The sequence below is a fragment of the Ambystoma mexicanum genome, chromosome 1q (assembly GCF_040938575.1).
Source record: "Ambystoma mexicanum isolate Mex_15411 chromosome 1q, UKY_AmexF1_1, whole genome shotgun sequence".
NCBI classification, from domain to species: domain Eukaryota; kingdom Metazoa; phylum Chordata; class Amphibia; order Caudata; family Ambystomatidae; genus Ambystoma; species Ambystoma mexicanum.
Genome location: NC_090922.1, coordinates 1,018,443,605 through 1,018,470,795, shown reverse-complemented (window position 1 = coordinate 1,018,470,795; position 27,191 = coordinate 1,018,443,605). Strand labels below are relative to the sequence as shown.

The window sequence follows — 27,191 nt, the reverse complement described above, 5'->3', positions numbered from 1 at the left end:
GACAATACTTGCTGTTCGTTAAGTCTCAGGGTTCTCTTGCCCAAGACTTTAACTCAGTCACTTGTATTTGTTCCAGTCTTTTCAAAACAAATGTAATATGCCTCACCAACTTGTTGTGTTCCTTCTTGGTTAATTTCACAGTGTCTCAGATTCTTATAATTCAGGGCTCACTGGCCTAGGTGCAGTTGTCAGACCACACGGTCCACCCATCACATGTCGCGCAACCAGATTCCTGAGGCTTTTCAGCCCACACAGGTTCCTCTGTTCCTGCCCTGTTTTCAGTCACATTCACGTGGCTCCACCTTGTTGGCCCCTTGGATTTATATGCAGGTTTACACTCTTCTGGCTTCTTCTAGTTAGCCTTTTTGCTTTGTCACAACGTGTGACACACCTCTTGACAGTCTTTGGCCTGGACACACTGCTTCTGTTCATAAAGTACACTTTCAGGTGTTCTTTTTCATGCTGCACCTTTCTATGGCAATCTTTCACACTTGCGCTCTCTTCCATGTGTTACTTTCAAATGGGCAGTTTCCCTTTAGTTGTCATCTGCTATTCTTCTTTGCCCATAAAGTTGTGCTCAATTTAGTATTGAATATGCTCAACTTCAAGCTTTCACTCAGTTCAGTGTTCATCACTCTCAGTCGCCTCTTCTTCGCCCCAGTACTAGAGTGGCAATCTAGGCTACTAGCGTTCATGACTCCTAGTTGCTTCTTCCTCATATCAGTACTAGAGTGGTGAACTAGGTTGCTAGTGTTCACTACTCCTAGTTGCTTCTTCCATATCTCAGTACTGTCAGTTGGGAAATGCGGGAAAATGAGGGGACTGGCTTACAATAACCTATGAAAACTTTGGAAGGCATAGGTTTGTCTTCAATAAGGAGAGGGAGGTAGCATTATTCTCCTACCTCAGCTTTAACCAGTGCTCCAGATAAGGTTTTAAGGTGGGAGTATTTTACTCCCTATTTTTAAACTTCGAGAGTAAATTAATTTTCTCCTTTGCAAGAGAGTAAAATGTATGTGACATCCAGCCGAAGTGTGCAAAAACTGAATGGAAATCATTACTACGCTGCAGCTTTCTGCATTGTGACAGAATACACCTTTCATTATTTCTCTAAGGTCTAGCCATTTGAGCTCTCCTGTATATATTTAAATGTTAAAAACACAAAATCCTAGCCAATTACATAGTAAAGCAAACATGAATTGTATTGTGTGTTTTGAAGTTCGATAGCAGAATTGTCTTTTGATGTTTAATGAAAGTCCTCATTTCCTGGAGCTATTACTACCTAATGGTATGTCAATGTTATGATACAACAGTGCAGGGAGGCAAGGACTCCATGCTAAATTCTATATCTAATCTCATGGTCAAATGGTTACTTATATGGTGTTTTTGGCAAAGCGCTGTAAATAGAACATATTTTATCACAATTATAACCAAACCGAAGTTGGTACTTCTTTATCGACCTCGAAAGAAGGCAAGGCTGGCCTTGCTGGGATTCGAACCTGCAGCCTACAGATCACACACAGATAGCAGCAATGAGTGCTCAGCCGGCTGAGATATCTTATTGGCTAACATCCTTCAGAGGTTGGTTAACTGAGTATCAATGAGGTATAATAATCACAGTGCCTAGATGTTGGACGAACCATGAATGAAGTGCTACATAAAGTTAAATACCCATCTGGATTATCACAGGGACAGGTTTTATTGAGTTTCTATTTCAATTGCAAATGTAACTTTCATTTGTTTGTTTTTTTAACAACGCTTGCACTTGCTGGAAAGTCAGGTTTTAGATCTTTTAATTGTAGTCTTCAAGATTTCAGAGGCTAGAACACCTGTGATTGGTGTAATGACAATCACTCACCCTTGAGAAAAGAATCTGCTGCCACTTACCATTTATAGTAATGTACCCCATTGACTTCAAAGTAGAATGGATGTAAACTAGACCATGCATAGTCATCATTTTACACACAGTTTTTATAATTGGAGTGTAAATTAAATTATAAGTGTAAAAATGATCTGCTTACGCATGATTATGCACACTGGACAGGAACTCTGAAAAATACAATTGTGAAATACTGGTTTGCTTTCACTGGAAAGAAGCATAATTTGTTACAAAATAGTAATTTTCAATTGCAACTTAGTTTTCCATCTTATTAATTATACAATCCTAAAATGCTGAGAAAATAAATACTCACAGTGCTTCTGTTTGCACTAGGAGCATCAATACAGCAGAAGCTGAAGGGAAATAAACCATTTCTTTAATCTGTGTTTCTTTTTTTTAAAGGCTTCAGCCAAATACATTCTGTTTCAGAGGCTGTTATTCATGGCTTGCAATTAGATCCATGTAGATAAAAATTAAAAGAAGTGTTCTGGTTTGTGTCAAGTAACCTGACTCTGCTCTAAATTTGTGTGTAAATGTACACAGGAAAATAATAAAGCTGTCGTATTTACAAGATTTTAATGCATAAAAAGGCCTAGTACGCACCTTGTCTGGAGGCCTGGCTTTAACCCTTCTACTTTTCATTCTCTTTCTGAGGCCTCTTGACTGGTAATATCTCCTGTCATTCTTTTTGTCAAAGGGATGGGGCTAACAATATCCCATGACTGCTTCTGGAATAGAGGATTCTTCCTGAAAGGGGAATGTGGGATACCACGTCTCACCTGAGCACATCTCGGCACTAATCCCCAAGGGCCCTCCACCCAGGTGATCCTCCCTTGCCTCTGCACCCTAAGGGTCAGGATTCAAAAGCGAAGGACTTTCCCTGGTCACCTGACGAAAGAATCCAAGGGGAGTAGATGTGAGGATGCCCCCAGGTTTCTCATACTGTCCATATCCCTATTTAAACCCTCAGATGTCCCCATGGGTATTCAGTGAAGGGCTAAAATGGAAAGGCATGAGGGACCTACATGAAACATTACAAAAATCAGATTGTCTCCCACCTCGCCCCATAGCAACAAAAAAATGTAAAAATTATGCAGCAGAGAAGATGCCGTATGCCCATGCTGTGATGTCATGGCAATTGACTGTGAATTCCATCATTCTTTACCATGACAACACATGAGGACTATACAGGATTCTGAATGGAACGATAGTTGCTATTGGAATACAGACACAACATTGGTTTTATGATTTCCATATAATCTGAATTCTTCCTAATTATGTATGTGTAAAAGGGCAAGGAAGGAATCCAGTTGAAGCTAACAGGACTAAAGAATCAATGCCTCTCTTCTAATCCTTTCAATCCTTAGGAAAGGTCCATACATTTTCCACACTAATAGCCTGTCAAACGTTTGTATCTAACTCCTTTTCAGCCACAAAGTAGGTGACCTTATGATTTATGATTTACAACAAATCCACATATTTCTTACCTTCCTGGATCACACTAATTCAGGCATATCATCTGCTTTCATAACATGGATTATCCTTCCTTACTCACAAATGAAATACCATTTCACTAACTCTATTCACCCTTAGTGCCACTTCCTGATTCAATCGATTTTCCTTGATGGTGACCATTCTGTCGGATGAGCTCAGCCACAACCTACGATCTAACACCTCCTTTAAGAATTATCTCCTTAGATTCCAAGATCCCTCTTTCTCAGATTGTGCCCACATTCACCATTGTGAGACTACTAGATAAATTGAACCACTTAGTCAGAGAACTAGTGGATGCCCAATCACCCCTAAAGTCTACTTGCACCAATGACAAACCATCTGCTCCTGGGTATACACTGTTGTTTCCCACCAGAAAATGCTCAATCATATCCCTTGAAGAGTGGTGGCCCAAGGTGCCCACCAATAGCAGCTGTCATCCCTCAAATCACTGTGCACCCAACACAGACACATGATCTCAGCTTACTACACCTCCACATTAATGCAGGCTGAAACAGGAGCAAAGCCTTATTCGAAGTAGTCAAGCATTGCACCAAGCCCACACCTGTCCCTGAGGTGCCAGCTTCAGAAGACAAATGTGACGAAATCAACAACTTCTTCATTAACAAAATTGATAATATTACATGTGTCATCAATGCCTCAAAACCAGACATATCCCTGCTGTCCCTCCTCCTCTGTCAATTGTCTCCTGAACCAACTTTACCCTCCTCTCTCCTAATGATCTCTTAAACACACTTGCTTTGCTTAAACCTACCACTTACATGGACAACATCCCCCCTCATTAAATAGCTCACTGGTCTAGGACTCAACACACTGCTTGTTTCATGAACGCCTCCCTCACCAAAGGTGCATTGCCAGACAAGTTGAAGAAATTACTAATATGACCCCTTCTCAAAAACCCTTGCTTGACCCAGAGGAGCTATGCAGCTACAGATCCACCACAAGCCTTAAATTGAAGCTTATCAAGAACGCAGTTGTGACCCATCTGCTTGCCATAATTGACCAGCTTGGCCTCCTCTGCAATTACAAGTCTGGATTATGCCCCATATGTAGCACTCAGACTTCAACCATCACAGGGGACTCATGCACCCTAGTCCTCTTAGACCTTGGCTTCCTTCACCACATTTGATCACAAATCATTCCTCTTCCTCTTCGCTGACAGGAAGGGCTTTTCTGGAACCATTCTAAAATGGTTTGCATTCTACCTCTCCAGCAGACACCAGGTCATACAGATGGGATCCATCAGATACAACCAAACCTCAGTCACATGTGGGAACCCACAAGGTTCCATCCTCTCCCCAATCATCTTCAATTTATACATGGAACTCTTGGGAACTCACAAGGGACCCCAATAGAGCCAACCAGCAGTACACTGACAACACTCAGCTATACCTTAAGGTCAGTGGCCCCCAACATATGAATCCATCTATCTATCTATCTATCTATCTATCTATCTATCTATCTATCTATCTATCTATCTATCTATCCATCCATCCATCTGTCTGTCCCTACGGCCATGAGGCATTGAAGCACTATTGCTCAAGGACATGTTAAGACTAATGTAAAACATTAGATGAAAAGATAGGTTTTAAGTTTTCATCTGAAATCAAGGAGGTGTTTAGTGCCTTGAAGATCTTGTGGAAACGAATTCCAGAGTTTGATAGCCTGAACTTGAAAAAATTGCACCAATCTAATGATCTTTAGGGATGATGATTGAGAAGATCTGATGGTACAGGGTGGGCAGTAAAACTGAAATGTATGCTGCAAGTATTTTGGGCCCATCTCATGGAGCATCTTGTAAACAAGGATGTGTGTCTTGAATTGCTCTCTCAGGATGGGTAATGTATATGTTCTGTATGTTAGACCAGTTACAATCCTGGCCGTCAAAATTTGAACTACCTGAACATGATGAAGTGCATTCTGATGTGTGCCTAGTAAGAGTGCATTTCTATAGTCGAACCTGAAACTATTACCTGCTTGAGCTACAGATGCCACATGGCATTCCAAGATGAATGACCTGATTTGCATAATAATCCTCAGATGAAAGTTGGATGAGCTAATTATTTTGTTAACGTGTTGGTTCATAGGCAAATGAAAGTCAAAATGGACTCCAGGATTTCTTACTGATGAGTAAACTTTGATAATAACCTTATCTAGAGATAATTATTCTGGAGTGCTCTCTGGTGCAGGACATTAAGATGCAGTCCCAGCACTCTGTTTTTGATGCATTTAGGCCCAGCCAGTAGATGTCCATCCAGTGTTTGATGTTACTAAACAGGTGTTCTATATATTCTGGCTTCTTTTGGAGTTTTTTTTAAATCAGCAGCGTATTAACAGCATAGTTTTGAAAGCCGATGCTTTGAAATATTAACCAGTCATGGAGTGGTTTTAAATATACATTAACAGCATACCCCATAAGCAACGCTGTGCTCTTCCAGTTCATATGCACCAAGTTTCACTTTAGCGGAATGAGCATATCCATTTAGAGGCACTATCTGAGATTGTTACCTGGTCATGAACATGGTGTGGTCCAGGGTATCAAAGGCAGTCGACGGATTTAATGACATGAGCAGCGCTGTTGAATCCCGGTTCATAATGTTGAGGAGTTTGCGTGCTCCTGCCAGGATGAAATCCTGATTGGAAGTCACCCTGAAATTGATTTTGTTCCAAATGTTCTTGTAATTATAATTATGTGTTTTTTTATAAACGCTTTTAATACCAGTGAGAGGTTTGTAAGCGTGGGATTGGGATTCGAGCCAGTGGTGAGTTGTGTTGTCTTGCATCCAAGGCAAATGCGTTGTCCCTGGGCTATTCTTCCTCCTTGTAGTTGTTTAGTGGAAAATGTGTCTATCATTTTTAAAAGGAATTGAAAGTTTGAGATGGAACAATTATTTCCTGTGTCGTGAGGAGCTAATGTTACCTTCTTAAGGAAGGATGTGTTCCAGGTTCTTTTAAGATTTGCAGGAATATATCGTTCAGCAAATGGCCTGTCAATAAAGTTTGTGATGGTAGGCAATAAGGTTGAAGTCCACTGCTTAATCACAATGGATGGCGGGAATCCTCTGACAAGTGGTAGGATTCATTAATCTTGCGTTCTATGGTAATATTCGTTTGTTTATTTAGCTTCTACAGCACTTCACGCTAAAGCACTTTACAATCATTAATGAGATGATACATAAATGATCCAATGACAAAAAATAACAGACATGAAGAAAAAGCCAGAAAAATTGAAGAAAGAAATGCAATGATGAACCAGAAAAACAGAAGAAATTAAAGCCCAGCAATAATGGTAACATGCAGGACAGAGTCGAACCAACCCATCCCCAAAGCTTCAGTGAGAGCTAGGGAGGAAGGTCAAGTCCAATAATACAAAGTTCAATGTCCCCATTAAGATGTTAGCACACATAGGAGCTGCTGCTGTAATTAGCAGTAGTTGTAAGGCCTGGTACCGAATCGAGGTTTTGCATCAGCCTTAGATCATCCAGCTCGGTGGCAACTCCCCTCCAGCCCTGATGAAAAACAGAGCATGCCATCCTAAGAGTGATGCGTTCTAGCTAGATTGCACAGTGCTACAGAAACCACGCTTAAAGATGTTGGTGAAGATTGTGACCCAATTGGCCCTTGTCAAAGGTGCACTTCTATATACTGTATACTGCAAAACATGTGTTGCATCCAATCATGAGTGGAATGCAAACCCATGCTATTTAAAATAATCCTACACTTGCAGCAAACATGTGAAAACTATTATCTGGGGCCGGACTATTTAACGTATACCCTGGTATGAAAGAATGAGCAAAGGCACTTAGTTCCAGATGTTCTGCTTGTGTAACATGGAATAGAGCAAATGGGTTTAACATCTATGCATGTACACAAAGATGTTTGGAATATATGTGGTTTGTTACCGACATAAAAAGCAAGTGATTGTGGCTCAAAATCCCATCATTTACATTGGAAGGTGGAGCAACATTTTTTTTTGTTGCCCATTATTGAACTGAAAAAAAAACAAATAAGAGCTCTCAGTTGTGTTGCCGTGAATCAAAATGTTATGCAGTAACTTCATATTTAAATGTAGAGTAAGCCCTGTTTGCTCTATTACTTTTTCTGCAAAAGGCTTCATGAAATATGAAATGTGGCAAAACTTGTTTGATCCATTCCGTTTTAGACAAGCAGCAACAGGATGCCAAGAGAATTTGCTCAATATTTAACACCAAGACACTCATTAGATCAGTGGTCTGCAAAGTGTTGCTCACCTAATGTTTAGGACTACAACTCCCGTCAACCCTAGCCAGCAAAATCAATGATGAGGGACCATAGAAATTTTAGTCTGAAACAACTGGAGAGCCAAATGTTGCAGAACCTTGCGTTATATTATGTGGGCACTTTAATTATGGCTTCTTTGGGATTTAAATGCCTGATGTAATCATACCTTAGAGCACACCTCTGCCTAGTGCATTGAGCAACCTCGTTATCACACTTTAAAAAGTGTAGAAGTGATGGTCATGACAATTGTATGAAGTAATCTTTCATAGACTGCTATGCTTATACGATTACACGGCGACACGTGACCTTACACACTACTGCTCATGGAAGACAAGCTGCTCTATCAGATATCATGTACACTGTGCATTAAAACTAGAGCAAAGCATTTTCTATGAAAATATCTATACATCAATTCCTTCAATTCTAGCATTTTTGCAAATAGATATTTTATCAGAAATTATCATTTCACTTCCTCACTATGAAATGAAATTCTTTCACCAGATTGGCATATATGATTGGCATATGCAGGTGTCAATAAATACTGCAGTGTTGTTGCCTGTTGACTATTTCAGACAAGGTCCATCCAAAACACAGGCTTTTAAATTGATCTTACTGAAAGTATCATGGTGAGATGATGCAATGCCTCAGCTTTCGAAGCCCGGTAGACTTCACCAGATTGTGGTCATAGAGAAAATGAGGAATGCAACCCCCAGCGCTGCTAGAAATGTAAATCAGTTTCATTTCGTATAGTTAGAGGTCTTCTTCGTTGCTAGATTTACACGCCTGTAGATATGGCGGCCATCAGGGGCCTACAATCTAAGCATTCCATGGCTTCCCCCAACGGAGTTTAAAGTGAACATTCTCTTTCGTCAGCTAGAAATGAATGTCCAATGTGTTTTATTTGCTTCATCTGTTCTATGACCACCATGTGATGAAGAAGTCTATCCGACTTTAAAGACAATTGCATTGTCCCAGCTCAGCATTATTACACATGTTCAGGTAATGCAAAAAAAAAAAGATATCAAAACTTGTTGCATGATTTTAAAACTGGACTAACAGCGACAAACCTGTCTTTGCAGAAAAGGCTCAAATATCCATCGACGGGGATAGCCATACACAGTACCTGAACACACGGCTATTGTTTACTCTGAAGAAGTGAACAGGAGCTCAGTGTTAGCATGCCAGACATTGAAATTATCCAGGCATCCCTTATGTTAGAACTCATTAAAAAGTAATTAAGTGGTGGCACCTGCAAGCAATAACTATGTTTTCTTACACTGACTGATTCAATAAACCTGAAGGAAAGAAAACATTAGCTCCGAATTTGTCAATTACCTGACGATTAACCGGCTACTGTTCACTTGCTTTCAGTAGCTACCATTCAGTGCACGCACAGTTGCCACTATGTGAAAAACCACATTGACAGCCGTGTTTGATATCTCAATAAGCTCATGTTTCCCCCTCGTTTAAATGGACGTGGGAGTAGCGGAGACATTCTCAAACGGAAGGCTGTTTTCTGTAGCCCATTTCTTTATTCTAAGGGATGATGTTGGATCAATACAGAGGCAACATCGTTTTTTTCGAAAGATAGAGTGATGGAAAGAGAAATGAGAGAGAATGATAGAAAAAGGAGAGAGAAAGGGAGATGGAAGGAGAGAGAGTACCCACAAAGCCGACATCCCTCTTCTACTGCCCCCCATTATTAAACCCTCAACCAAGCTCGTCCTACTGGAGACTTCAATCGACGAATCCTTGCATCACAAATCCATCACCCGCGCTACAACCTGCACTTAGATGAACCTCATCCAAATGTTATCCTCACCTACGCACACCAGAAGCTGCATTATTGACTGGAAACGTAAACTTTAACTCTAACCTCACTATCCCTAGCATCAACACCCTATCATGGACAGACCACTCACTAGTTGAATTCTGCATTTCACAATCCCAGATGCCTACTAACCATATTACCACCACCCACATCCTACCTCACAACACCTGCAGGCTCACCAAATAAGCACTAACACCTAACGTATCTCTCCCACTTACTGCCCATAACCCTGTGGCCCATGACCCTCAGTCACTAGCCACCCATTACAACTCCATCTTGCTAAAAGCCCTGGACAAGCATGCCCAAACAAGGGCGGCGCAATAACAACTGGTTCTTGGAACACTACAACCCTGCCGTAGACACAAACGTGCCCTTCAACATCTCTGGAGGTGACACACCAACACAGCCAATAAAGCCAATAAAGCTGCCTTCACAGCGGCTGCTTAAGGATACAAAAATTGACTTCTCTCTACCAAATCCAACATTTACAATACCAGAATCTCTAAGGTGAACTCCAAAGAATTGTTCACTATCCTCAAAGAGCGTGAGAACCCTGTCCCAACCACCCCCCAACATCCCAAAGACAAAGACTGGTGCACCTCCATTCAAGTAGCCCTCTCCGATAAAACTGGTAAACTGAGTGACAAAACCATCATAAAAAACAGCATTCCTCAAAAACCCCTCACCTCAGCTCCCACAGCTACTCTCTATGACTTATCCGCCACTGCCCCTTTCCACTTTCCACCAGTCACCACCGCTGAAATCGCCAAAACCATCCAGCTCCTCATGGCCCTCAACTTCAAAGGTGAGGTATGCTCAGGCCACATCATGACACTCTGCTCTGAAGCCTTCTGCCCCATCATCACTGACATCATCAGGGCGTCATTTACTTCATACACTGTCAACAGCCACATTAAATAAGCCTGGGTTACCCCACTACTTCCCTCCCTCAAAGATGGTCTCTCTACCAATTTCTGCACAATCACCACTATCGCATTCCTCCTGCAAATACTAGATCGCACAGCCAACAGCCAAATCTAATACTTCCTAGAACACCACAATCTGCTCAGCTCCCGCCAATCGTGTTTCAGATCCAAACAAGGCACTGAAACAGACCTCCTTGAACTAAAAATACAGCTTGATAGTATCCATGATTCAGGTAATCTTGCTCTTCAGATCCTCCTTGACCTCTCAGCTGCCTTTGACCATGTCAATCATGACATCCTTTGCCAGCACCTTCTCAAGAAATGTCACTTCTCTGCAGAGGCAGCCAACTGGATAAACTCCTTCCTGAGCGATCGCACATCCAGAGTCTTATCTGGTGAAGCTGCCCCCAATCCCATTCCTGTCCCCTACGGTGTCCCTAAAGGCTACTGCATCTACCCCACAAACTACAATATTTACATCAAACCCCTCTTTGACCACCTGGACAATTTAGGCATCCCCTTCACCAACTTCACCAATGATACCCAGATTCTCCAATCTATCATGAGTAACACCATCTCCATCAGCCAGATCTACAGTATCATACAGAACTGGATGGCCAATCACCACCTCTGTCTCAATGATGAAAAAACTGAGCTACTCATCATGCACTTCACCACTGCCTGAAGAACCTCTGCCAATCATGTTCTAACATCCCCGTCTCTAAACATGTGACAACTTTAGGGGTACATCTGGACGTGGAACTCATGTCAACGCCATCGCCTCTTCTGTAGACTATGCAACCAAACTTCACCTTTTCTGTCCCCAGATAACTGCTTGTATTGACCTGAAAATCCTGACCAGCACAAACCGCTGAGTCCACAACACTGCACCCTCCTACCTCAAGCGCCATATCACCAGAAAGCCCACCCCTCGCTCACTACGCCCACTATGACCTTCCTTGACCCTCTCACTACTTACCCCAGATTCAAAAACAAATGAGCAGGAGGCTCCAGCTTCACTGTCACCATGGCAACCCTGTGGAACTCCCTCCATCCTGTTGTCAAAGATGAACCTTCAGATCTCATTTTCAGGAAAGTGTCAAAATAAATGGTTGAACCAAAAATATAACCGATATACCACTGTCCAGTTATTTCATTATGTCTAATGCTATCTTCTTTTTTGGTACTAGAGCTGTGGTACCTTTGGGTTTGGGTGCTCCACAAATGCGATAAAGAGAAAAAGCAAGAGAGGGCGTGGGGGGTAGAGAGGAATAGAGAGGAGAGAGTGAACTCGAGAAAGAGGTTAGTGTTAGAGGGAGAGGGGAGTGAGTGAGAGAGAAAGAAGAGAGTGAGAGAGAAGTGGGAGAATGGAGAGAAATAGAGGAAGAGAGAAAAGAGAGTGAGAGCATGAGAGATTCTGGAGAAATGGGGAGAGGGGAAAATAAAGAAAGAGCAAGAGAGAGGCAGAGAGACAGAGTGAGTGATGGGGCCCTCCTAAATTCACATCTTATATAGTGAATATTTGCATTATTGGAACTAGGAATTAATTGAAGCCGAACGTAAACCACCATTAAGGCACAGAGAAAAAAGAAATTGCATGAATAGTCCACCAACGTGAATTATTTTTTTTTTATTATTGTCAAATTGTTTATCCAAGTTTTTTAAATCACATGCATGAGATTGGATACTACAAACCATTCAAAATAGTAGACGGTTAAAAGACAAACATTGACTGAAATATCATTTAATGGCTTTCATCAGAGCTAAAGAAGTCAAGCATCCAGAACCCTCAGAAAACGAAAGTGCCCATCGGCCTAAGTGGAGTGTATTTGAGAAAATAGTTGCTAAGCAAACCATGTGTCCATTTGGCGGGCAGCACAGAATTGACTCTCACCATGCTCCTGCAAGATCTAACTGGGCACCGTGTATTGCCGCAAAGATGGAGCATTTCCCTTTGAGTCTAGCTAATCAGCAGGAAACAATAATCGGTGTAGTTGGATTGATATGACTCTTGAAAATGCCAAATAGCACTGAATGTTGCCTAGTGTATGTAACTAACAGCACATGTTGAAAACATGTGAGAAACATTAGCATCCTTCCATTGCCATGCGATACATCAGCATGTGGATCTCTAAAGTCACTAGAACATCCGAGACGTGTGCAGCTCCACGTCTGTAGGTGTGAGGGATATCCCTTGAATTATATCTTGTTTTAAATGTCAACAATGGTGATTTCCTTCCATAATTTTAGAGTTTATATGATGTCAAATTGATGATTGCCATGTCCCAAAAGTAACAAGTATTGAGGTTTTCATTTTATTAATTTCTTTTTATATGTTTGGGGTTTTGTAATGCACTAAGTGAACACCTTTCCATAGGTGGGCCAAGCCTAGGGAAGCTTCAGCCTTTGAAGTTTTGATACAACGGCTAGTTTTCATGATATCCTCTTGGGTGACCAGAGAGAAGTCAGAGAAAGTTGACATCTGCTTAGATTCATGCCCCCTTGAGGACACAGGCTTTGATGATAGACACTTTGCCAGTGAAGAAAAGCACACATGTTTTTGACAGCTGCTGGAATGGCTGGTGCGACAACGTTTTTTTGGTCAGGTTTTCTTAGGTTATTATAAACACAGAATCTTTTGGCAGATTTGTTAGGAGTGTTCTGTACTTTTTGGCAGAAGTATGCATTTATCATTTTCTGGTTGGTATGTGGCTACCCACTGATGTGAGTGAGGCAGGGCATTTAGTGATGAGCCTTGAATTTCTAACATGCTGCCCTCTCTTTTCTGGTCAACAAGTTGGCGGTAAAAAAAAAAACATTGATTGTTGACTTTGGTGATTCAGTTCTGTATCTTGTGCTCAGGGCATATTTTGTTTACAGTGGATGAGAAGGTCTTGGGTAGTGGTGACAGTATGGAGTCACGTTAGAACACTCATCAATTGTCAACAGGTGGGCAGTGAGGTGTTGGTCAATAGTGTCCTTCATGAGGACTCAATCAGGTTTGAAAGAGACAGGAGAGGTTGTGTGGGATAGCATTTGTGTGGGCATCTATTGTGCATCTATTGTGCGATGTATCTCTCAGACCTATTTCAAACAGCTGTGAAAAACCTGAAGGTGTCTCACCCGCTAGTCTCCGGGGATCTGTCATCTAGTTGGCCAGGACATGGCCATTACTTTTGGATCCAGTTCCTGGGGGTGGACCAGTGCGGGAGGATCACATGGCTGGGGGGGTGTTCGGGGAGTGGAAGTGGGACACCGGACGGCGAGATGAGGTATCCCCTTCCCTATAGGACCTTTACCCCATCCTATCAGATAGAATACTTAGGGATTGAACCCCCTCCCCCGTTTCCAACACAAACACTTTCTCACAGAAAGCTCACTGTGAGGGAAAACGGACTAACACCTGAGTCGTATACCTGACATGTCCCAACACAATGGTCAGACAGGGTCAGGCAATTGCTGATCATTACACACAGCTGACTTCCATCACACTTCCCCACATGGATAAAAGGTGGAGCACGAAAGCACACTCTGAGCGAGGCAAAGCACACGAGGAAGTAGCAGTTCCAAGATGGCAGTTTAATACTAGGCGAAAGACAGAGACCGAAGAGGAATGCAAAGAAGGAAGTACCTTTGACCTTTTCACTGAAAGATCGTAACTTTTATGAGCTTTTGAGAATAGGAAACGTAAGACCTGGAATCAAAGCTGAAGGCTCCTGCGTCGATAGTCAAGGCAGGGAGAAGTGTTTGCCACTGTGGTACTGTCCTTGGCTCCTACAACAAAGAAAAGCCAGTGAAGTCAGCACAGCCGGTGAGTTGGGGGGACTGATACCAAACCGGGCTGTCTGGAACCCAAGGTTGCAAGCAGCAACATGTTATGAAGGAATTTGAAGAGAACAGTGCATGAAGCATATGTGGCAAGTGATGTGAATATAATTAATGCACTAAATGAGTGTCTGAACTTTGAAGCTAAAACAGACACCATAAAAAGAGTGGTTCAGCACCACATGCATGCTCATTCGCAAAGCCTCTGTTAGCTATCGCAAAGGGGACAAATGTAAAGAGAAGGAATTGTAAAATCGAAGTGGTCCTGCAATGGGTCAAGCCAAACCCAGTGCACATTCGAAAGTCTTCGATATTTGATTGAAATTGTTCTGAGCCTGGCTGAGGAAGACAAATTGTGTTACCAAGGGATCTGTGCCTGAGGGAGGGAGTTCCGGGGAGGACATTGAGTCACCTAAAAAGAATATCTTGCGAACATTGTGAAAGAAAGGAATCTGACCCCGGATGAGGTGGATCCAAAGAGAATGAACATTTCATTAAAAAGATCTGAGCCCAACTGAGGGGCATACAGAGTGAAGAGCGAATCACCTAAAAGTGAATATTTGTGAAATTCCAAAGAGGAAAATAATTACTGTTTTTGTTTGGTTGCATCAGGCCTTCTGAATGGAGAGACTTTGAGGAGTAAAGATATTTGCATAGAGAAGGTCCTGATGCTAACGATTGAACTGTACCCTCATGCTAAAGAAGCCAGAGATAGTGCTATGCTCAAGTGAACCAGCTTGTCCAGTGCTAAAAACGTGGGGAAGGGAGGCAAATGGCCTGAACATCTTGACATATCATTTTTGAACACTTCTTTGTTTTTCGTAACATTATGCCTGCGGGTTTACGGCGCGTTATAAGCACATAGACATAGATATATCCCCCACAATGTTTGTATTTAGAGGTATGGATTGGCAATATATTTTTTAGTATAGGCCCTTTTATTTCGGCAAGACACCACTAGGACTGTGTTATTATTTGATGGTGTATCTTGCTCCGATCTATATATTTAGAATTAGATAGGCGTTTATCAGACCCGTGTTGACATTCAATAAACACCCTTGAATTGTGGTCACTTGTGTCTGTCTTACTGTTGATACCAAGCCTTCCTTACACAGCACTACTGGGTAAAATGAATCCACAGCCATTAACTACAAGATAGGTAGCCCATAAATTGCAAAGCTTCACATTGTTGGTGTGAGAGCCCCCTCTTTACTCTACAATATGACCTTTGCTTTACATTCTGGTGAAATAATATCTTTTCAAATGACTTCATTTGTAGTAGTTATTCCTACTGTTTCCACAACTATGACAATGAAATAGATTATTTACCGAGAAGTTGAGGGACACTTTGTGTGACATACACCTTTAAAGCTCACGCTGGAGCTCTGAAAAGATATAACATTGGTGAAGAATGGCTTATTTGTTGTAGTTAATCTTCCCCATAACTGGGATGTGAAGGTGCTTCCCTCTGATTTTCTGATAGTAATAGGTAACAGTGAGGCATGATTGACTTTCAGAATTTGAGCATAGCTACCAGGTAATTACCCAAGTATGTGGGTTGCCTACAATTTGATGTAACTCAGTATTGGAAAGATTCATGTTAATAATTCTTGGCGTCTCTAAATTAAATGTACAGTTTGATTGCATGACATGGGTTCCATGTGTTATTACTGCTGATACTTTCAATGCAATTTGTCTACTGCCAACTTTCTATTCACCTCCGCGCAGCTGAAAAATGTGGGTGGCCCACCCACAACTACCACTGTTACTCCCCACTGCCACCACCCTCTACGCAATAACCCCTTTCCCAAACTCACTGTTATTTATTTGTACTCATACGGTCGTGGATTTCATTGCAGTGAATATTCTGCATGGAACAATATGCGTGGTGAACATTTTGCAATGCAATCGCGGAGTACCTTGACATATCTTGATATGCAATAGTGCTAATAGAAGCGAGAACTTGAGAAGGCTGTAACCAAAATCATTGGTAAATGCAGCCAAGCAAAAACGTACTCCTGTGATATGGAATTTATTATATGATAGGAGTTCCATATATAAGGGAAATCTTGCCAGCGACAGCAGACATCCTGGTCGTGTAACTCGTTCAATGCAGAAGACATTTTATGGTTTCTGATAGCGCTACTTGAAAGGTTTTATATTATTAATGTAGACTGTTTAAAATTGAATTTACTGTGTCTATGGCAGCTCTCATCGTGTCTTTCCTAGTCATGCTCCCCTATACTTTTCTTTTATCCCAATGCATACATACTCTTGAGGAAAGGACAGTGGAAGCCAGGTTGCAATAAACATTTCTTCTAAACAGTGATAGTAAACATGTTACACAATGCTAGTTAATTTCAGATTATACGAGTAACAATAGGCATACAATGATGCCTTTTTAATGGAGATTCATTTTTCGTCATTTATAATTTGATGCCCAGGTTGATATTTGTGTGCTTGGTTACACAGCCACCAGGCAGACCTTGTCCACCTTTCGTACTTTTTTAATTGTGAACCTCCCTTTAAACCCTTCACTCTTGAGCTGAAACCTTGATCTGGAACCGGTTGGCTCAGCATAGGCACAGCTTGTGCCCAAGACCCACCATTAATGCACTGGTCCCCAAGAGAGATCCAGTGCAGGGATCAGGCCCTGCTCATATTTCCCCAGAGGTGGGCCAACGTGTGTGCTCTTTGCTTCCTTTGTGTAGTCCCTTCCTTCTCCTGGCAGTGGACAGAAATCAAAAGACCCTTTGTGGTCTCTGTGCTCTTAGAATCCTTACAGACTTGCCGTCTCACACAGACCTTCATCACTTGAGCAGGGCCTTCCATCTGGACATCTCTCTGAATGACTGACCATACATGTGGTTGAGTGATTGTAGTGCTGTAAGTTAAGGGCATGGAGGCTGCAGACTGCATCAGTAAATGGGGCTACTATTGCAAATGTGGAGTGAGATGGCTGAACTAGTGCAGGAGTCTGCTTTCTCTCTCCTCCTTCCCACATATACTCATCTTAAAACAAATGCGATGATTGTGATACCACAACAATGTCTATAAGCTGCCACATTACAGGCCTGAACATTCCTACGTTAGCCCACCACTTCCCACCCCAACATGGCGACAGCAGGCCAGTCTACTGCTGCAGTGCCATGTCATTAATTTAAAGTACTATAGTCACTCAATCACTTGCATTCATGTACGAGAGCTGGGTAATGCTATGCCGGTGTGCGTTTGCTACTTGCGTGTTCTTAATGTCACTGGGCCTACTAAGATTATTTATTTTTTCTCCTCTTTTCCCTCTCCCTTTGCTTGGTCGTGCTCTGAAACACTTGTGTATGAGCGCTATATAGATAACATATCATATCACATATCATATTTACTTTCTTCTAATACTTGCACCGTGATCTGGAAACGTGTCCAGTGTGTGCCGACACTTGACACATTTCCCCCCCAAAAATTTCAAAATGGAGTCTCCCGTTATCTTCAACTTGCTTTCACTCCCTATATCCTTTGCAATCTTGACCACATCTTCCTGTATCGTTTAGGTCTTGCAGTCAACATACTTGATCATTAAACTGTTGCTTTATAGCTGAGCCACACTATCATAAATCCACATGGAATGGAAGGGAGGAAGCCTGCTGTTTCACTTCATGTTGTAATAACAGCAATTATAAATCAAAAGGTTATTTCATCCACTGCTGTGAAAATGCCCGTAATTGTCCTATTTGTTGTCATTCCCCCAAACGCCCACTGCAACACATTCACAATCAAAGCCCTTTCTTTCCAACAAAACTTCTCTTTTATAGGAAAGTCCTAACAATCTAAACAATTCATGAACGGAAGATATGAGTAATGTGTAAAGGTCATCTTTTATAAAACGGTAGCTTCGCCATCCAGTGTGGATAACTGTATTTTTCCTCCCATATTTTTTAAACTGTGAAGTGCCCATGTTTGTCAGCAGTCAATTAATCCTCTGCTAAGGAATTAGGAATCAGGAATTAAATACAGTTTCCTCACCTTTTTCTTGTATTTGTGCTGCCCCAACAGCTGAACATATTGAAATAAAAAGAAGGAGGGTTCTCCTGAAATACAAAAAAAGAAGAAACAATCAGAAAATAGGACCGTACGTATTTGACTATAGTGAACATTTCATGAGGTAATTTTTTGTGAATCAGTATTGAGCCCAGAACATATGTAGAGTCCCCCGTTTCATGTTGCCTGTCCCCTGTACCACAGTACCAAATCCCAATATCTCCCACATCACACAGTGCGTGATGAGGAGGCCACAAACAGTAGCACTCCACATTCACTGAAGGTCCGGATTCCACTGCATAGAGGGGAGGGGATTTCGCTCAAGGGGGATACTTCACCAAAGACACTGCATTCCATTAATCTGCAACACAAATAAAAGGAATATCGGAACCCTGTGGGTATGCCAGCCTGCCATCTTCCTCACACCCTCCATTCCCCTTTTTTTTTTTTTTTTTTAAAAAGGTCCCCTACCCACTTACCTGATTGTGGTGGCGGTGAGTGCCGCGGCTCCAGCTGCTGCTATGCCTTCCGCTCTGCTTCGGTTTGGCCACCATGGAAATGGAAAAGGGACTCTGCATGGAACCCCACCTTCCCATTCCATGGTGGCCATCTCTGAAAGGTCTTTTTGTTCCATGAACGGGACGCCGGAGGGCAATCCGTTAAGGTAAAGAAAATACTTTAAATTAGCCCAGTACCAGCCCACGGAGCGTGCCCTAATATCGTTAAGCACCCATCCCAAGGGCCTGCATGGGTGCTAACATTCCAGAGTCCTCAATAAAGGCCTTTGCATCGCTCAAGCCTTTAACTCGCCCCGCTGCGCCATTACTACCCTTGAAATGGGCGCTTAACACCATATGAGAGTATGAGTACCACCATTTTATGTATCTCCTTTTTTATGGTGACCCTGCAAAGAGTGTGCAGGCTTTAGTGTGAGTACTACCTGCAACATTTGTATTTGTTTGATACAGCAAAGGACCCTACTGATTAAGTACTCCCCCTTTGCTCTCCATTTTTGCCTTGCTGTCTGTCCTTTATCTCTCTCACTAGTCTTTTATTATACTTCTTGTTTGGGCTCATTTCGGACTTTTTGTTTCTGGTGAATTTTTGTGGCAGTTACATCACAAAATTGCTGAAACCATTGTTATAGAAGGGAGATAGAGAATTGTGGTTCTGAACTGAGAATTTCTGATTGGCATAGCAACAGCCAATACCACAACATGAAACTATCTGTCGTACTACCCAATGAGAAGTTCCCTTACAATATTTGCTCTAATCAGCAGCTCTATAAGGAGCAAGTCGCCTGCCTGGCTTTCCATTTCCCAGTTTCACAGTGATTTCATATTGGCCTATTTTGAGCTATTGCATGGATAATTGGGCTATTTTCAGGCAGCTTTCAACAGCAGATCTTATATTTGCCCTTCTGAGGCTGCCTTTGTACATGCATACACCCACCCCCTATGTGCCACTTTCTCTAACCTCAACCCCACTCTGTCCACCCCCACGCAACCCTCTCTAACTACCTCTACCCACAGGCACCCACCCCACCCACCTTACGTGTGCTGGTTTTGTTTGGGCCATTATGGGCTACTTTTGACAAGTTCTCCTAAGGCTGATTTGTTCTTCATGTGTTTTGCCCCAAAACAACTACCATCACCCACCCCACCTCCACTCTCTCTACCCCCACCATCACACTGACCTCCACCCTCTCACCCTACTCGACCATCCCATTTCCCACCATCACTACCCTCACTCACCCAATCCCCACCCTCTATACCCTCAGACAGCCACCATACCCCCACCCTCTCTACCTCACCCACCCTAGCCCACTCTCTCTATTCCCACCCACCCAACCTCCACTCTCTTTACCCCCACTGACCCTACCTCCACTCTCTGTAATGACACCCACCCAACCCCACTCTCTCTCTACCGCCACCCACCCAACCCCCATTTTCTCTGCCTCCACCCAACCACCCTACCGCCACTCTATCCCTAACCCCCAATCTCTCTATCCCCACCCACCCTACCTTCACAATCTGTAACACCCACCCTACCCCTACTCTCTCTGCCATCATACATCCACTCTCTCTTCCCAGGCTACCCCTACTCTCCCCACCACACACCACACACCCTAACCACAATTTCCCTAATACAAACCCACCCACCATAGCCCAACTCTCTACCCAAACCTACACTCCCATCCACACCCGCCCTACCACCACTCCCTAACTCCATACACCCACTCCCGCTCTCTCTACCCACACCCATCCTAACCCCACTGTCATCCTTCCTCTCACACTCTGACTTTATTTCTTAACCTCTCACGCTCAACCTTTCTAACTCATATTTCCTCTTGCTCATCATCGATGTCACCCTTTCTCAATCCCGTCTTTCCTTGCTCTATTCTCCTTCTCATCGTCTTGAACACCTGCGCCCCTTATCACATCCTTCTTTCAAACTTTGCACTCTACTCCTTGCACCCTGCTGCCTATAAATGCAAAGAACAGGAGTAAACGTCCAACCTATTGGCTTTGACAATGCTAGTTTCTCAATGCTGCCTCCCTTTTGCAGTTTCTGTGACTGTTTTTTGCAGACTCGGTGCCCTCTCGCACTCCCATTCAGATGCTCTTTGTTGTTGGTTACATCTCTTTCACTGCCAACATTTTTCGATCAAGCACTCAGTCCTAGCTCCTTCCTTGCAGCAGTTTAAGCAAACGCATCAGGGGTGTAGCGGGAGTGGGCATTTGCACCTGTCTCTGAATGCTGATATGAAGAGGGAACAAATGTGACCAGGAAGTCATGGCTGCCTACAGCCAATGCAGTGACACAGAAGCCACTGCTGACTCCAGTAAAACCACTGACAAAGAAGCAATGGATGACTTCCAATAATACAGTGACTCCAGTCAATGCAGTGACCAGTAGGCCAGGGCTGAGTTCAGACAATGCAGTGACCAGGAAAGCACAGCAGACTTCATGCAATGAAGTGCCCAGGAAGCCATGCTGACTTCCGTCAGTGTAGTGACCAGGAAGCCGTTCTGACTTCAATGTGCAAGCATTAAACCTCCACCCCATGCAGTTTAAGAGGCTTCTCTTGGATATTAGTTTATCAATCAAAGCTCAAACTATGAAAGTAGTCTTTGTCCATAATATAATGTTATCAAATATTTGTACTTGGCCCATAACCACCATAGTGGTCTTATAGTGCCTGGCCTTGTCCGATAGGCGGCGTATTGTGAACCCGCAAGGGTGTCACTACACCTCAGTCTGTGGATGCAAAGATGATGGCGGCATGGGGGGAGATGGCGAAAGAAGAGAGGGATTAGACCCTAAAAACATACAATTCAGGGGGGAGTTAACATGGTTTTGGAACTATGGATGTCTGATTAACTGTGATCAGTTATTGGTAGGCATGGTGAGAATTACAGGAAAGTAAAGGCTCTTCTGTGATCGTAATATCTGGATGTGACAAGGACTACCGCTAGATGTAGCTTGTGAATGGTTGTCTGATGGACTTGAGGTGTGCTCAAGTGGGCCGTAGTAGTGTAGAGGCTTTCAACAGAGTTGTAAGAAACACTCCTTGTATCAAGGAGACCAATGTTTTAACCAAGGCAGCTGACAGATGTGTCAGTGCCAAGAGGTGGACGTGTACAGATGAATGCGTGGGAAAAACACAATGAGGAAATTACGTTCCTGGCACTTAGCTGCTGCTGTTAACTAGGAAACTACGTGTGTGTGTATTGTGCATTGTATCATCACTTATACCGCTCTACCCTCCTCTTGTCCCCCCATGCTTCCACCCTGCATGCTTTCCATGCACTGCCAGGCTGTTTACTGTAATTGGGCATGATGTAAAACTACACAAAATGCAATTAAAATAAACGCCATTCACAAGAACAAAGTCGAGCGGAGGAGCAGTCTGTGTCTGTCCCAGTGTCTGTTCACACTGCAAACTGAATTGGGAGGAGCCGTTAAAAACATTCAAACTTTGCGGAGTGAAGTCGAGTGAAGGAGCAGTCTGCGCAGTCCGTGTACGTCAGGGGACGGCGTGTTGCGGTCTAAACAGGCACTGATCAACTCTATGTGAATTGAGCTGAATACCGTCCATCTGGCATTCAGTGGAAATCAGGAAGAGAAATAAAGCATTCCTACGACAGTTTGTACCTGGATCTGTGTACATTTGTGAATAATGGGAATTTCCTATTTAGTATCCGCTAGAGCCCAGACTAGTGCTGGAACTAATCTGCTAAACCCGAAGCGGCTCAGAGCAGAGGGCGGACTCTCACGGTATCTCCTTGAAGGTCGGCACCCTCGCGGACAGTGACTTACTACTTAGTGGAGGGTGCGTCGGAATTGAATTACGAACTTTATTGTGTGCCGGTGTTACACTCTAAACATTATCGAATTATTTGACTGTTTGGGGGCGAGTTATACAAACCTCACGCAATTCTCTGCTCGTTTTTGTGAGAAAGGGTAACAGTTTTTTTGGACCAGTAACATTAACAGGTCTCACAGGTGACGGGCAACTTTGACTCAAATGCCCTTGTGATCTGCCACTTTGACTGTGCACGAGGTATTAGTGCTTAAGTTTCCTGGTGAGACTCTGGGACTGTGGGCCTCGTGCTTTTTACCCGAGATCTTTTGTTCCAAACTGAGTAGCAGTTGTTAATTAAGTCTTCCTTTTAAGACCAAAGTCTCCCTTATTGACTCACATACTTGGAGACTGCGGGCCAGGGGTCTTTGACTCAAGTGAAGTGGCGACATACATCTCCATTTATAATGTATGATTTACGCAGCTCTGTCCAGGGAGCCCAAACCAGATGGAATAATCAGAATAATATTTCTGAAGCTGGCAGGAAGTCACAGTGCCCAGAGAGGGGAAGGGCAAATTCAAGTTCTTTTTAGCCCTACAAGTCGGGGGTGGCATCTTTCTTCCCCCTCCGAGTTTCTATCCATCTGACAACCAGTCCCCAACTGGGTCTGGCATCTGGAAAAGGCCGGAAGCATCTAGGCAGGAAGGAGGTGAGTCAACTCTGTTAAATCACCCGATCTGGTCCCTTTTTCAAAGAAATCTTGATTAAACCCTAAGGACGACCACCATGAAAAATGTGACCTCAAATCACTTAGCGACAACAACAGAGTTAGCAATGAATTGCACTACTGAAGATCTAATAAACCAAGGGGCGGGTCCAGTGCAATCAGAGGACTTCCAAATTTAAGCTACCTTTAACCATATCGAACCGATGAAGATTTGCCGGAACTGGAAATGGCTGTACCGGGCAATGTATGCCAGGAGCAAATAAAGACATTTGAAGGAAAAGAGCCGGGACAAGGATAAAACCCTCATCCTCAAAAGCTAATAAACATGTCAGCCAATTCTCAACCAATTCCCATCACTCAACCAGTAAATATATCCCAGGAACTTGCAGCGCTGACAATAACAGCGTTAAATGTTTTCCTAACATCTCTGGTCAAAGTTTTTGAAAATTTAAAAATGGAATTTCAACAGCATACAGGCATACTATTTGAGGTCACAAAAAACCCAGAGATAAATTAGATGACTATGGTGGCTCTAAAATCTGCCATCAATGAGTCGACAGGAGAAGTCAAGAGAGAGCTCCAAAAAGAAGTTAAAGAGCAATTATTAAAAATGGATCACCTGACAGAACTGTGCGGGGAGTTAAAGAAGGTGTCAGTGACTATATTAGAGAAATCGGAACTATCCAATCGAATGACAAAACAACTCCAGAATCAGTCTTAAATGATACTCCCCCGTCAGCTTCGGTAATGGAGGAGTTCTTAAGATTGGTTTTTATGGCAGATAGTGAACCCCCATAAGAAGACTTGGAACCGGGATTGCCAATAAATATATCATCCTCAGACTCAGATTTGGCAGTCCCTCAGAGAAAAAAATGTAAAGGAAAATCAAAGAGGAAAAGAAAAAGGGCAAGAGCAATTAATTAAATTCCTAGTTTGCTGAATAATCAAGGGAAACGAAAAAAGAAGCAACACGTATCAGAGTCCAATCAACTTTTGCAAAAGTTAAAGGAAGGTTTGAAAAAGGATGAACAATCAAAGAAGGAGAAGGTATTTAAGACCGGCCAAGGGAAAAAGGGGAAGAAAGCCTCTAAATCGAAAGGTCAAAAAAATCATGAGCCCAAAGAAAATGAAGAAATAGTGGGAAAACTAACTGTGGGAAGTCAAACGGAGGTAATTGAGCCACCAAAGAAAATTGCTCTTATCGTTCTATTAGCTAAACTAAAATGTAAATCTGTTAACTCCTTGGTAAAAATCGCACTGATCTTTCTGAAAAAAATCAAAAGTGAAGACTCTGGAGGTTTGGGGGAGACCTTGAGAGCTAACAATAAAGTGGCTCAAGTGAATACAGGAGTGGTGTTCAATATTGGGGGTGAAGGATCTCCCTCCATAAGCAATGAAAGAAATTTGCAAGAGCTACAGATCTGTGTGCATCCTGTAAATGGAAATGGTGTAAGCAATACTACAGGAATCATGACTGATAATAGTAACATGGCAATGGGGGCCCAGAGAAAATGTAATCAACAAAACAAACTATGGATCTTAGAGTTTTTCTCTCGAGAAAAATGCTGGTAGCGCAAATTAAAATGCCATTGAATCAGTCTACAATCTTGCTTGAAATTAAGGCAATTCCTGCAATAAAGTATTTTACAACAGAAGACATCGAGGTAGTGAGTTTCCCTTCTGGGTCTGATACGAATACTGCTGAAGTAACTCTGAAATCAAGACTTGGTTTGGACTTAATCTTGGGTAAGGCAGTGGCTTGGGACCAAAGAGGATTGACGATCTCCCAGGTAGGCCCTGCATTAACAACTGTCCAACTAGGGCACCCTGAGAATCAAGAACAGTTAGCAGGGGCTAAAAACAAGGAGGGCAACGCTTCAAATCCAATGAATATGTGGGAAATGGTTCCTGAGATAATCTCGCAATTATTCCTTAAAATGGGTATGACCTAGCAGAAGCTCTAGGGAAGGAGCAGATAAATGTACTGTCATGGAATACTAGAGGGTCCTTCTCTCAAGAACCAAGGAAAACGCAAATATTCAAGACATTTGACCTAATATTATTCCAAGAGACTTGGTTGACCTGTCTGGTGGGGTTTGAATGATTCTTTAACTTCCAGCAGCTGGCGTTGGGTTCAGAAGGGGGTAGACCAATGGGTGGGTCTGTTAGTGGCCTGTAGTAATGAGGTGTTTAAGACATTGAGTACATCATGCATGTAAGACAAGGTATTCTTATGGTGAGAGTGACAAAAAGAGGTGTCAAGGTGGGTTCGAGCTGGATAATTGTAAATGTGTATTGTAATCCTAGAGCCATTTCTCTGAGTGACTTCCTGCACGACCTTTCAGATGGTTTAGTGGAGGGTTCAGTGCAATATCCGGCAGATGATCTCATTATTCCTGGAGATTTAAATTCACAATGTATCCCTACACTTGATCCAAAGTCGGGAAACTTTCGACAGAATACCAGTAATGGAATAATATGGGTGGAGTTCATGCGGGAGTGGGGCCTCAGTATGTTTAATGGTAACATCTGGGGAGATATCCCAAATGCTCCAACCTGGAACAGGGGAACATCGTTTTCAACGATTGACTATTTCTTTGCCTCAGGAAACATTTTTTGACAGCTGCTTTTGGGGGATGGAAATAGTGATGATCGTGTAATGCTAAAGGCAACCTTGTGTTTTGATAGTGATCCAGGTGAATTGGTTTATGATCAAGAGTTGTCTACTAACTGCGGGGAATGTTGTGAGGGAGTTTGATAAAGGGGGAAAACTGCTCAATCGTGAATTGAGGGAAATGGTGGACCAACTTTGTGGCCAACAATTGTCGCAATGTTGTAATCCTGGGGGCTTTTTTCTCTTTTTGTCTAATTTGGCCCCATTAGAGCCTCACCTTCAGAAACCACATAAGATCCAGAAACATACATTTAATGTCCAAATAATAGAACAAAAGAAAGAACTAAGACAACAAAGAGCGAAGCTAAAGAGAGCTCACTTAGATGCACAATCTTACAGAGAAGGTGTTAGACACCTTAATAACAACTACAGAACTGTCTCTGAGCTCATAGAAAACTTGTTCCCCAGCAGGATGGTGAGAGAATGCTTTAGGCACTCCCCCTTAGAAATTCTAGAAATTTCTGGTCAATGGTGGGTATGAATGAAGTAACTTGGGACCAGAAAGTTATACAAGAACAGGTCTCGATTGAGCCCTTTACTAGGGTTTATGAATCCCTGGAATCAACAGTCTGTGAGAGGAATATAGCTGTTAAGTGGTCCCTTGAATTTACCGACTTAGATCTTGAACTGCTAATTAGGAAATCATCAACCTCTAGAGTGGTGGGACCTAATGTTCTCAGTAACTCACTTCTTAAAATGTATCCACCTTTTTGGGCAAGGGTACTAAAACCATTATTTGATAACATCATCTCTCTGAAGAGATTTCTAGACTCATGGAAACAGTCCATAGTTATAACCATCTATAAGAAGGGTGACAGATTATTGGCTTCAAATTACCGCCCGATCTCCCACCTAGATGCCGATAGAAAAAATCTTTACAGGCCTCATATTAGAGGAACTAGAAGTCTGGGCGAAAGTCAAGGGAATTATACCTAGACAGCAAACTGGCTTTAGGAAGGGTTTATCTACATCATCCAATGGGCTAGTTTTGAGCTGCCTTGGTGTGACTTCTTTCCAAAGGGGTGCCACCCCCCCTCTTTGGAGCCTGGATAGACCTCTCCCAGGCTTTTGATACAATTGACAGGATCCTACTGTGGAAAAAATTAGATGTCTGGGGGATTCCCCCTACTCTTATAATAACCTCATGCTTGTGAGGCTCTGTAGATCTGGCCTTCTGTCAAACCCGATCAGGATCGAGAGAGGGGTTTGTCAGGGCTG

General features: G+C 42.7%; 1 protein-coding gene across 1 annotated transcript in view; it reads right to left on the bottom strand.

The window, feature by feature from the left end:
* COL24A1 (collagen type XXIV alpha 1 chain) overlaps positions 1-27,191 on the bottom strand; it is a 910,546-nt gene that overhangs the window by 813,821 nt on the left and 69,534 nt on the right. Inside the window, exon 2 of the mRNA XM_069641689.1 lies at positions 18,251-18,315. Within this exon, the coding sequence (XP_069497790.1) occupies positions 18,251-18,315 (65 nt within the window). The remainder of the gene's footprint in view (positions 1-18,250; positions 18,316-27,191) is intronic.